The sequence below is a fragment of the Nomascus leucogenys genome, unplaced genomic scaffold (genome assembly GCF_006542625.1).
Source record: "Nomascus leucogenys isolate Asia unplaced genomic scaffold, Asia_NLE_v1 Super-Scaffold_285, whole genome shotgun sequence".
Taxonomy (NCBI): Eukaryota; Metazoa; Chordata; class Mammalia; order Primates; family Hylobatidae; genus Nomascus; species Nomascus leucogenys.
Genome location: NW_022095770.1, coordinates 34,031 through 47,407, shown reverse-complemented (window position 1 = coordinate 47,407; position 13,377 = coordinate 34,031). Strand labels below are relative to the sequence as shown.

General features: G+C 45.2%; 1 protein-coding gene across 4 annotated transcripts in view; it reads left to right on the top strand.

Moving 5' to 3' along the window:
* NBR1 (NBR1 autophagy cargo receptor) overlaps positions 1 to 13,256 on the top strand; it is a 41,101-nt gene extending 27,845 nt beyond the window's left edge. For 2 of the 4 annotated variants that reach the window (XM_030808259.1, XM_030808256.1), the window contains 5 exons: positions 2,800 to 3,244; positions 4,317 to 4,411; positions 5,287 to 5,344; positions 6,911 to 7,016; positions 11,487 to 13,256. In XM_030808259.1, coding sequence (XP_030664119.1) covers positions 2,800 to 3,244; positions 4,317 to 4,411; positions 5,287 to 5,344; positions 6,911 to 7,016; positions 11,487 to 11,660 — 878 coding nt within the window. In that variant the 3' untranslated portion in view covers positions 11,661 to 13,256. The other 2 variants (XM_030808257.1, XM_030808258.1) reach the window with 2 other exon arrangements.
* Positions 13,257 to 13,377: the final 121 nt, after the last annotated feature.

The following is a 13,377-nucleotide window of genomic DNA, read 5'->3' as shown; positions in this document are numbered from 1 at the left end:
GGAGGCTGAGGCAGGAGAATGGCGTGAACCCGGGAGGCGGAGCTTGCAGTGAGCCAAGATCGCGCCACTGCACTCCAGCCTGGGCGACAAAGCGAGACTCCGTCTCAAAAAAAAAAAAAAAAGAAAGAAAAAAGAAATTCTGATCTTGTGTGTGTCTTTAAACTCTACGTATGCTACCTGACTGTTCTAATTAGAGCATCAGGAGCAAAGAAGCCACCATACTCATTTCTCCATCTTCTCAGGGGCAGAATTACAGCTGCATTCCACAGTGGAATAGCAGCCAGTTGTGCTGCCTGGATTCTGCAGTAAGGAATCTTCCTGTAATTTGACAGAGCTCCTTAGCAGAGACCCCTATGGGCAGCTGAGTTGTCTGCTTTCTCCAAGGGCAGCAGTCCCAGAAACAGTGGATAGAAGCAGGAGTACCAACAAAGTTTCTCAAGGTTAAATTCTGCTGTAATAAATACCTTTATAGGCCGGGCGCGGTGGCTCACCCTTGTAATCCCAGCACTTTTATGAGGCTGAGGTGGGTGGATCACCTGAGGTTGGGAGTTCGAGACCAGCCTGACCAACATGGAGAAACCCCATCTCTACTAAAAATACAAAAAATTAGCCGGGCGTGGTGGCTACATGCCGGGGATTACATGCCTGTAATCCCAGGTATTTGGGAGGCTGAGGCAAGAGAATCACTTTAACTCGGGAGGCGAAGGCTGTGATTAGCCGAGGTGGCGCCATTGCACTCCAGCCTGGCAACAAGAGTGAAACTCCGTCTCAAAAAAAAAAAAAGGAATAAATACCTTTATAACAGAAACTTCTAGGTATCAGATAGATAGAACCAATAGCATATATTTTAAGAAGTATCCAAAAATTCAAATATACTGTGTCAAAATAATATTAGAGAATCTCTTTATTATAATCAAATTTGACCTATATCTTTAAATATTATTTATCTTACTTTTGTTTAAAGTATACATGTAAGGCCAGGCGCAGTGGCTCATGCCTGTAATCCCAGCACTTTGTGAGGCCGAGGCGGGCAGGTCACGAGCTCAGGAGTTTGAGACCAGCCTGACCAACATGGTGAAACCCCATCTCTACTAAAAATACAAAAATTAGCTGGGCGTGGTAGCGTGTGCCTGTGATCCAGCTACTCAAGACGCTGAGGCAGGAGAATTGCTTGAACCCAGGAAGCAGAGGTTGCAGTGAGCCGAGATCCCGCCACTGCACTCCAGCCTGGGTGACAGAGCGAGACTCCGTCTAAAAAAATAATAATAAAGTGTACATGTGGCCAGGTGCGGTGGCTCATACCTGTAATCCCAGCACGTTGGGAGGCCGATGCGGGTGGATCATGAGGTCAGGAGATCAAGACCATCCTGGCTGACACGGTGAAACCCCATCTGTACTAAAAATACAAAAAATAAGCTGGGTGTGGTGGCGGGCACACCTGTAGTCCCAGCTACTCAGGAGGCTGAGGCAGGAGAATGGCGTGAACCTGGGAGGCGGAGCTTGCTGTGAGCCAAGATCATGCTACTGCACTTCAGCCTGGGCAACAGAGTGAGACTCCATCTCAAATCAATCAGTCATGTATATCTTTATTTTTTTTCCACATGTGTGTACAAATACATAACAAAAAGCTCTGGAAAGACAATACCAAAATGTTTACAGCTGTTATTCTGATAGGATTTATGGGGAATTTTTTTTTTTTTTTTTTTGAGATAAGGTCTCACTGTCGCCCAGGCTAAGGTGCGAGTAGCAAGTTTATGGCTCATTGCAGCCACAACATCCTGGGCTCCTCCTACCTCTGTTTCCCAAGCAACTGGGACCACAGCCGCGTGCCACCACAATGAGCTAAAATTTTTTTTTTTTTTTCTGTAGAGATGGGATTTCGCCATGTTGCCCAGGCTGGTCTCGAGCTCCTAAGCTCAAGCAGTCTGCCTGCCTTGGCCTCCCAACATGCTGGGATTTTAGGCATAAGCCACCACACATGGCCTGGGTAGCTTTTTTTTTTTTTTTTTTTTTTTTTTTTTTTTTTTGGGACACAGTCTCTGTCACCCAGGCTGGAGTGCAGCGGCGTGGTCTCGGCTGACTGCAACCTCTGCCTTCCCAGGTTCATGCCATTCTCCTGCCTCAGCCTCCCAAATAGCTGGCACTATAGGTGCCCGCTACCACGCCCAGCTAATTTTTTTGTATTTTTAGTAGAGATGGGGTTTCACCGTGTTAGCCAGGATGCCCTTGATCTCCTGACCTTGTGATCCACCCACATCGGCCTCCCAAAGTGCTGGGATTACAAGGGTGAGCCACTGCGCCCAGCCCTGGGTAGCTTTTTTATATCCTTTTTTTACCCCCTCAAACATGATTGGCCAGTTTTCTCCCATGACTGCATCATCTTTGTAAAGAAGAGGAGGAGATAGGCATATAATCCTGCAATACTCATCTCCTAGCTTTTTCTCTTTTTATAGCACTGTTAGTGTATCAGTTTTGGTTTAAACTCTACTCAGTATATTAACCATCACATAAAAAGGAAAAGGGAAGGGATGGAGCTGCCTCCTTTTATGATTCATAGAGCTTCTTGCAAGCCTGGGTGTTTCTGCCTACCTTGTTTCTGTGAGCTTTGATTCTATTTTGTTTTGCATAGTCTTCAAACTTAGAATATGGTCATGGTTCCAGAACCAGCCCTTCCCTTTAGTTCTCTCTCTTCTGGCTTTCATAATTCTAGCTCATGATCCACAAGGCTTTACCAAGTAAGGATAGTACTTAGGCCTTCTTTTAGCTTCCACCTTAAAATTGGTTGCTTTCATCCTTTAGTGAAATTTGCCTTGCCTGAAGAAGGACCACTTGGAGATGAGAGGGAGGAGATTGTCCATATCACTGAGGAAGAAGCTGTCATGGAGGAGGAGGAGGAGGAGGATGAGGAGGAGGAGGAGGATGAGCTCAGAGATGAAGTTCAAAGTCAGTCCTCTGCTTCCTCAGAGGATTACATCATCATCCTGCCTGAGTGCTTTGATACCAGCCGCCCCCTGGGGGATTCCATGTACAGCTCTGCGCTCTCACAGCCAGGCCTGGAGCGAGGTGCTGAAGGCGAGCCTGGGGTTGAGGCTGGGCAGGAACCAGCTGAGGCTGGGGAGAGACTCCCTGGAGGGGAGAACCAGCCACAGGAGCACAGCATAAGTGACATCCTCACGACCTCACAGACTCTGGAAACAGTGCCCCTAATCCCAGAGGTAGTGGAGCTTCCACCGCCACTGCCCAGGTACCACTCACAGCCCCCTCAGCTGGGGTGTTCTTCAGAGGTGAAATAAAGAGAGGAACCGACCTGATCTCAAAACCTGTTTTTTCCTCAGTATGGAAAGAGACTATTTTCCATAGTAAAGTCTGAATTTAGATGAATAAAAGTTGTATTTCCCAGTATTTGTGGATTCTGGATTTAAAGAAATATTTTAGTTGGCCTTAAATTATCTGAGTATAGTCTGTCTGCTTATATTTTGATTATTGAGAGCTGGTTGTGTTTTTTTTTTTTTTTTTTTTTGAGATAGGGTCTCACTCTATTGCCCAGGCTGGAGTGCAGTGGCACAATCTGGGCTCACTGCCACCTCTGCCTCTGAGGCTCAAGCAATCCTCCCACATCGGCCCCCTGAGTAGCTGGGACTATAGGCATGGGCCACCACACCCAGCTAATTTATGTATTTACTGTAGAAGTGGGGTTTTGCCACGTTGTCCAGGCTGGTCGAACTCCTGGCCTTAAGCGATCCAACTGCCTGGGTCTCCTAAAATGCTGGGATTACAGGTGTGAGCCACTGTGCCTGGCTGAGAGCCAGTTTTTAAACACAAACATCCCTGGACCTTCCCTCCTTGTTTTATTGACTCTTCAGTAAAGGCAGCAAAAACTCAACCAAAACAGCCATAATTAGGAAGTTAAATCCATTATGGGAAAAAACACTATAAAACCAAACCAATTATTTTTAATTCTCTGGTGAATCTATCTGAATCATTCTTGTCTCCTAATAGTAGGAAAAATGCTGGAGCCTTGACTATAATGTAAACCATTCTCCCCAAAAGCTAGACATTTCCGTTTATTGACACCACTTGATATAGGTAGGACATGACCAGACTGAAGCCAACATTTCTAGCTTGCCTGTGGCTAAAGAGGAAAATGGGGTAGAAGGTAGCCCTTATGATGGAACCCTAAATCCAGACATGTGATCTGGATCAGAAATGTGAAGCCTCTGTAGAGAATTTGGCACTGCCGTGCTGTGTTTACTATTTCTCCACTGTTGCCATAAGTGCCTTTTCAATTTACTTTCCATATTGTGTCTTTCTGAAAGGAGCCCTCCTTGTGTACATCATCATGGTTCCCCAGGAGTGGATTTACCAGTTACCATACCAGAAGTTTCTTCAGTCCCTGATCAGATCAGAGGAGGTAATGATCAGCCTAAGCTTTTTCTCTTTTTCTCTGCTCCTGTCTAATGGAAACCAGGTATAAATAGTCTCTCTCTCTTCGTGATTCTTGGCAGTTTTTAGAAACTTGCCCTTCACAGGCTGGGCGTGGTGGCTCACACCTGTAATCCCAACACTTTGGGAGGCCAAGGCAGGCGGATCATAGGGTCAGGAGTTCAAGACCAACCTGGCCAACATAGTGAAACCCTGTCTCTACTAAAAAATAGCAAAAATTAGCCGGACATGGTGGCGGGCACCTGTAATCCCAGCTACTTGGGAGGCTGAGGCAGGAGAATCGCATGAACCTGGGAGGCGGAGGTTGGAGTGAGCCGAGATCGCACCATTGCACTCCAGCCCAGGCAACAGTGCGAGACTCCGTCTAAAAAAAAACAAACAAAAAAATCTTGCCCTTCACTCTCTCCATGCTCCTCCTGCATACTCTAATTTCTATTATCTGGCTGAATATATCGTTAGACCTCATAGAGGTAGTGGAAAGAACACAGGCTTTGGAGCCAAACAGTCTAGATTCCAGCTCCATGTCCACCTTTCCTGACTAGCAGTTCAGCAGGTTTCTAATGGCTGAGAGTCTGTTTTCTTACTACAAAATATATCAGTGTGTTAGGATTATAGAGTTGATTTTTCTGATTCAATAAACAGTCATCTTGCATTGCATTTCTGAACAGTTTCTCCTTATCACTTAAACTACCCTTAAAACTTCCCAAATACTTAAAAAAAAAAAAAAAGACTTCAAACACTGTGATCAGATTGCCACCTGCCTCAATAATAGCCTTGCTGTGAGTTAGGAAACAGTAGGTGCTTATGGATGCTGCATCTAACCAACAGCTCTTTTGCTTTTAGAGCGCAGAGGCTCATCAGGACTTGTAAACAGCAGACAGAAGAGCTATGACCACTCAAGGTAACAACCTTGTGCAGTCTCTTTTTTCAGAAGCAGGTGGATATTCTCGTATTCCTTCTGCTTAAAAGGGCCTCTCACAGTATGTACCCATCTTCAGAGAGCAGAGAAACGGAGCCCTCGTTCCTTCTTGTTCTTGTTTCTTCTAAAGGCTTTGAGCGACACTGAACAAACAGCTAAAGCTGATGTTTAAGAGTGTTCTATTTGGGGCCGGGCGCGGTGGCTCACGCTTGTAATCCCAGCACTTTGGGAGGCCGAGGCGGGTGGATCACGAGGTCAGGAGATCGAGACCACGGTGAAACCCCGTCTCTACTAAAAATACAAAAAAATTAGCCGGGCGTGGTGGCGGGCGCCTGTAGTCCCAGCTACTCGGAGAGGCTGAGGCAGGAGAATGGCGTGAACCCGGGAGGCGGAGCTTGCAGTGAGCCAAGATTGCGCCACTGCACTCCAGCCTGGGCGACACAGCGAGACTCCGTCTCAAAAAAAAAAAAAGAGTGTTCTATTTGGGAGGCCGAGGCGGGTGGATCATGAGGTCAGGAGTTCAAGATCAACCTGGCCAACATAGCGAAACCCCGTCTCTACTAAAAATACAAAAATTAGATAGGCATGGTGGTGGGCGCCTGTAATCCCAGCTACTCAGGAGGCTGAGGTGGGAGAATTGCTTGAACCCAGGAGGCGGAGGTTGCAGTGAGCTGAGATTGCACCATTGCACTCCAGCCTGGCTGACAAGTGAAACAACATCAAAAAAAAAAAGAGTGTTTTAGGCCGGGCGCGGTGGCTGAAGCCTGTAATCCCAGCACTTTGGGAGGCCGAGGCGGGCGGATCACGAGGTCAGGAGATTGAGACCATCCTGGCTAACACGGTGAAACCCCGTCTCTACTAAAAATACAAAAAATTAGCCGGGCGTGGTGGCGGGCGCCTGTAGTCCCAGCTACTTGGGAGGCTGAGGCAGGAGAATGGCGTGAACCCAGGAGGTGGAGGTTGCGGTGAGCCGAGATTGCGCCACTGCACTCCAGCCTTGGGGACAGAGAAAGACTCCGTCTCAAAAAAAAAAAAAGAGTGTTTTATGTTCCAGATAAGGAAATAATGTCCCCAAATTACCTCACTCTTAGCACTGGGGAAAAGGCAGAAAGGTTAAGCCCAGTATACATTTAAATAATTTTTTCTTGGACATACCTGGTTCTATGCTCCCACTCATATTAGGCCAGTGTCCAGAAAATCACATTTCCTTTGCAAGGTGTTTTCTCTGAGAGAATAATTGAGCAGACAAACTTGATATCCTGGTGTGTCCTCGATCACATTAATTTTCAGCTAGGAGTGAGAGCCGTCATGGTTACCAGAGTGGTGTGTTTCCTGCAGTGCCCATATCTTGCACCAGTAGAGCTGGGCCCTCTATCAAACCATGATTTGTAGCTATAAAGCTGATAATGAAAGCAATCATGTTCTCTTTTTCCATCTGATTTTTTTCTCTTAAGGAAATCTTATTTTCTTCCAAGGATTAGAGCCCAGATTATCTTGTAAAAAGGTAATGATTTGTGTTTGGGGAGATAATTTGGTTTTCCTCTACAGGCACCATCATGGGAGCAGCATTGCTGGAGGACTGGTGAAGGGGGCTTTGTCTGTTGCTGCCTCTGCGTACAAGGCCCTGTTTGCTGGGCCACCAGTCACTGCACAGGTCAGTGTGTGTGTTTTATTTTCCTGAATCTCAACTCCATGTCACCAGTGAAAGTGATGGCATCTGTCTGGGTTGAAGAGTAATATGGCATTGTGGAAAGGGCATAGGCTTTAGATTTAGTCTTTAGTTAACACACGACACAACTCTGCCACTTTTTTTTGTTTTTTTGAGACAGAGTCTCGCTCTGTTGCCCAGGCTGGAGTGCAGTGGCACGATCTTGGCTCACTACAAGCTCCACCTCCTGGGTTCATGCCATTCTCCTGACTCAGCCTCCCAAGTAGCTGGGACTACAGGCGCCTGCCACCATGCCCGGCTAATTTTTTGTACTTTTTAGTAGAGACGATGTTTCACTGTGTTAGCCAGGATGGTCTTGATCTCGTGACCTCGTGATCTGCCCGCCTCGGCCTCCCAAAGTGCTGGGATTACAGGCATGAGCCACCGTGCCCGGCCAACTCTGCCACTTTCTAACTATATGACTTTAACCAAGTTACGTAAGGGAAGAAAAGAGAAGAATCTATTATTGATGATCTATTAATATTTTCTATAGAGAGAAGCTATTCCAGGTGTTGGCACTATGGCATGAATAAAACACCAATTCTTGGCCAGGTATGGTGGCTCTTAACCTGTAATCCTAGCCCTTTAGGAGGCCAAGGTGGGAGAATTGCTTGAGCCCAGGAGTTTGAGACCAGCCTGGGCAACATAGTGAGACCCCCATCTCTACAAAAAAATTTAAAAATTAGATAAGTATGGCCGGGTGCGGTGGCTCATGCCTCTAATCCCAGTACTTTGGGAGGCCGAGGCGGGTAGATCACGAGGTCAGGAGATCGAGACCATCCTGGCCAACATGGTGAAACCCTGTCTCTACTAAAAATACAAAAATTAGCTGGGCGTGGTGGCAGGCGCCTGTAGTCCCAGCTACTCGGGAGGCTGAGGCAGGAGAATTGCTTGATCCAGGGAGTCAGAGCTTGCAGTGAGCCAAGATGGTGCCACAGCACCCCAGCTTGGCGACAGAACGAGACTCCATCTCAAAAAAAAAAAAAAAAAGTATGATGGCATGCACCTATAGTCCCAGTTACTTGGGAAACTAAGGTGGGAGGATCACTTGAGCCCAGGAGGTTGAGGCTGCCGTAGTGAGCCACAATGGAGCAAGCAGAGGTTGCAGTGAGCTGAAATTATGCCACTGCACTCCAGCCTGGGTAACAGAGCGAGACTCCGTCTCAAAAAAAAAAAAAAAGGGAAGTCCCTAAGAGAATCCATGTATTGGTGGAAAGGAAGGGTAGAAAAGATAATTAAGAGATGAAAATGGCATAACTTTGAGATGATGATTAAGTGGCTAAAAAGAAGTCAAGGATAGGCTGGGCACGGTGGCTCACATCTGTAATTTCAGCACTTTGGGAGGCCAAGGTGGGCAGATCACTTGAGGTCAGGAGTTTGAGACCAGCCTGGGTAACATAGTGAAACCCTATCTCTACAAAAAATACAAAGAAATTAGCTGGACTTGGTGGCACACACCTGTAGTCCCAGCTACTTGGGGGGCTTAGGTGGGAGAATAGCTTGAGCCCCAGAGGCAGAGGCTGCAGTGAGCTATGGTCATGCCACTGCACTCCGGCCTGGGCAACAAAGCCAGACACTATCTTGGGGTGGGGGGGAAAAGTCAAGGATAAATCCCAAGTTTCTGGCTTAGTACCATTCATTAAGAGCAGAAGAAGAGAACTAGGTCAGTTTTGCTGGACAGTGTTGAGTTTGTGGCATATCCAGGTAAAGGTAAAGATATCCAGAGTGCAGCTGGATATATAGTTGTCCCTCAGTATCTATGACGGTTGGCTCCAGGACCCCCCGTGGGATACCAAAATCCATAGATGCTTAAGTCCCTTATATAAAATAGTGTTGTATTTGTATGTAACCTAGGCACATCTTCTTACTTGCTTGTTTAGTTTTAGTTTTTTAGAGACAGGGTCTTGCTATGTCATCCAGGCTGGAGTGCAATAACTAGATTGTAGCTCACTGCAGCCTAGAAGTCTTGGGTTCAAGCAATGCTCTCACCTCAGCCTCTTGAGTAGCAGGGACTACAGGTGGGCACCACCATGCCTGGCTAGTTTTTTAAAAATCTTTTTGAAGAGATGGGGTTTCACTATGTTGCCCAGGGCAACTAACTCCTGGCCTCAAAACAATCCTCCTGCGTCAGCCTACCAAAGTGCTCGGATGACAGACTTGAGCCACTGCACCCAGCCCATCTCATATACTTCATCTCTATATTACTTACAATACCCAATACAATGTAAATGCTATCTAAATAGTTGTTATACTGTATTATTTAGGGAATAATGACAAAAAAGTCTGTATGTGTTCCTTTTTTTCTCCCCAAATATTTTCAGTCCTTTGTTGATTGATCCATAGATGAGGAACCCACAGACAATGGCAAGCCAACGGTATCCATCCAGATCACAGGGGAGGGATTTGGCCTGGTGATACATGCTTGAGAGTCGCTTGCCTACATATTATAGCAGAAGCCATCTGATGGGATGAGATGATCCAGGAATAATGGGGAAAGCAAGAAGCAACCTTTAAGGATCAGGGAAAGGAATACTCTGAAAGAAAGCTGGGAACTAGGAGGAAAATGAAGAGAGAGAGTTCTATGCTGGAACTTAGGGAAGGGTGTTTTAATAAGGGGGACATGGTCAACAGTGTTAGATGCTACAGAGAGATGTGAACTGGTGGTGAGGAATTTGAGAGTGGAAGTATGCCACACTTTCAGATAGCCAGGCTACAACAGGCAGAAGCTAGGATACATAAGACAAGAGGAAGCATTTTTAAAGTTGGGTGAGACTTTAGAGATGGGCAAGCCAGCAGTGAAAGAGTTAATGATAAAGATGAGAGACAGATTTGAGACGGAGAAAGATTTCTGAAGTGGTGAGAGGTAATGAGATACAATGCAAGGTACATTCCATTAACCTGCAAAGGAGGATGGATAATCTATTCTGAAATAAGGTAGAAGGGAACAGTGGAATCAAGTTTGGAGGGAAATACTTCACATGTTTGCATACTGTTCTCATCTTTACATACTTTCTCAACAACCCTGCAAAGTAGGAGGTATGATATATCTTCAGTTCATAAAGGAATCGATAGCACAGTTGGTAAGTAAATGGAAGATTAGGGTTTGAGTCTAAGCCTATCTGCCTCCAAACTTAATAATCTTTCTGCTGCACAGTTTCAGTATCCCCAGTCTGTGAAATTGGGATAATAACAGAACCAGAGGCCAGGCGAGACGGCTCACATCTATAATCCCAGCATTTTGGGAGACCAAAGTTCAAGGACCACTTGAGCCCAGAAGTTCAAGACCAGCCTGGGCAACATAGGGGAACCTCATCTCTAGTAAAAAATTTAAAAATTTGCCGGGCGTGGTAGCGCGGACCAGTGGTCCCAGCTATTTGGAAGGCTGAGGCAGGAGGATCACTTGAGCCCAGGAGGTTGAGGCTGCAATGAGCTGTGTTCACACCACTGCACACCAGCCTGGGGAATAGAGTGACACCCTGTCTCAACAAAACAACAACAAAAAAACAAGTGTTTAAGGATTTAGGAAGGTAATGTTTCCACCACAGGGCTTGAATGAATGAATGTTAACTTCCTCTTACCTATTCTTTTTTTTTTTTTTTTTTTTTTTGAGATGGAGTCTCGCTCTGTCGTCCAGGCTGGAGTGCAGTGGCGCGATCTCGGCTCACTGCAAGCTCCACCTCCCGGGTTCACGCCATTCTCCTGCCTCAGCCTCCCGAGTAGCTGGGACTACAGGCGCCTGCCACCACGTCTGGCTAATTTTTTGTATTTTTAGTAGAGATGGGGTTTCACTGTATTAGCCAGGATGGTCTCAATCTCTTGACCTCGTGATCCGCCCACCTCAGCCTCCCAAAGTGCTGGGATTACAGGCATGAGCCACCGTGCCCAGCCCCTCTTACCTATTCTTTTGGAGGAGAAAAAAATCAAGAAGCCTTCCCAGATTGTAATTTCCCAAGCTGTTTTTTTTGTCCAGCTCCTCTGCATATCTGACAAAATTTCCCATAGCATCTTTCAGTAACACTTTTATCTTGCTCATACTTCCCCCATCATCACAATTACATTTATGTTCACAGGGTCTCCGGGGCTTGCTGTCATTCCTTCATCTGGCCAAAAAATGCTTCTTCCTGAAAGTCCCGCGTGAAGCATTCTCCTAGTTCTAAGTACAGTTCATTAGCTCCCCGGTTTCCCTTTTCTCCTCCTTCAAGTACACACATAACTAATCTAAAACAGGGCTTTCCCAGTTCGAACCATTGGTATCAAGTACACAGGAGTGCCATAGCCTTGAATCTAATTACCTAGTACTTTGAATAAATCTGGAAAGACTAGTATGCTTACAAGATGATACAAATGTATAAAATAAACATTTAAATTATACAGAATTTTTTTTTTTGTTTGTTTGTTTTGCTTGTCTCTACACAGCCAATAGTTTCTGAAGATCAGACAGCAGCCCTGATGGCCCATCTCTTTGAAATGGGATTCTGTGACAGGCAGCTGAACCTACGGCTGCTGAAGAAACACGATTACAATATCCTGCAGGTTGTGACAGAACTTCTTCAGTTAAACAACAACGACTGGTACAGCCAACGCTATTGAGGAGTGACCTTGTATTAAATAACTGCCTGCTGCTCAGAGATGATCTTTATTCTGTCATTGGGGTATGGGATAGAAGCCCTTGCTTATTTTTAATCTGATGAATCTGTATAGAGCCGATCTTTGAGTTACCAAGACAAAATACCTGTTACAGTATTTGGGGGAGCAAATTAAAGACCAGAACTTAAATTTTCACTTTAGACAGTGGATGAATAGTATGAAGACAGTTTTTCAGTTGATTTGGATAAAACTATTTTAGTGCATTGACAAGTGTAACTTCAACTTCGTATAGAACCATGTTTCTTTCTGCTCTTATTGAAGTTGAGTATTTTTCTTTGGTTAATGTGGATTTTTTATGGGGATATCTGTTAATTTTCAGATTTTGAAAGACATTAACCTCGGAAGTTGTTTTTAAGAATTCTCATAATTTCTGTAATCCACCTCAAGCTTCATAGTTATTTGGCATTGAAATAACACCCAGAGCATGATAGAAATGTTGTTACTCTTCCTTTCTCAAGGAGAAAGTAATTTTCCTGCAATACTTAATAATTGGCACCGTTGCTTTCTAAAGACTCCATGGTGCATTCAAGAGTATCCAACTTCAAGGGAATCTCTGCATTTCAATGAAAGGAGGAAGAGTGCTGATAAACCCACCAGCACCTATTGAGCAATGTCTATTATAGTAATTTTGCATACATTTTTATTTAAGGGAAAAGATATAGGTATTGTGAAATATTTTGCTAATCTTGTAGAAAAGGAAAAAATCCTGTTATTTAAAGGGAAAAGTAAATTTAACAGTTGCCTTTTTTCTTAATGTCAGGGCAGATCTTATTTTACAGTACAGTGGGGGAAATAGAAACATGTGAAAGGCAAAAGGCAGGCTCCTAAATTAATGTCAGTGAAGTTCAGGGTGGGCAAATGAGTGTGTGTGAGGTATAGGAAATGCTGATGACTTCTTTAACGCTTGAAGTCCGTTCAGAGGTATCTAGCCCTAGAAAGCCTAGAACAGGAAGAGGCAGCTGGTGTTCTGCAAAACTTGGACGGGGGCAAAGTTGCTGAAAAAGTTTTGGTTTAACCCCAAGATAAGTGGAAAAGAGCTTGTCCATGAACCCAGGTTCTCACTCTGTTTACAGAAGGGTGTTGAGTACAGTTGGTGAAGGAAGAGGTAACAAAAAATGCTAAATATTTTATCCATGAAAATGACTTCCAGAAAAGGAAGAATATGAACCCCAGACCGAAGGGGAAAAGATAGTTAAAATAGTATTATCTAACCTGGTTGGTATTTGTAATGAATGGTGATTTTAATTAGTCATTAGCCATAATGATGTTTATTTACAGTATAACTCCTGAATGCTACTTAAATAAACCAGGATTCAAACTGCAAGCCAACCAGGCCGTTCATTATTTAAAACGTTTTAATCGGGGCTTCCGGGTAGAAGGTAGAGCGGCAGGGTGTGTGTAATTGGGTTGATGGGTGGGACCTGTCTTGACCATCGGAGTTTTATAGTCGAGGGCCAGGAGGGCCCGGGTTGCCCTCTCCGTTGTACTTGTACATAACCAGCTAAAGAATGGTGAAATAAATGTTCTTGGAAATTCCTACCCGGACTGGCTAGTCCTTGGGGAAGCAGCGTCCGGGCCCTCGGGTAACGTTTGAAGAGCTGGGAGCATCTCAGGCCGCTGCGTGGTGAAGGGGCGGACCGGGGGACGAGGGGGTGGGCCC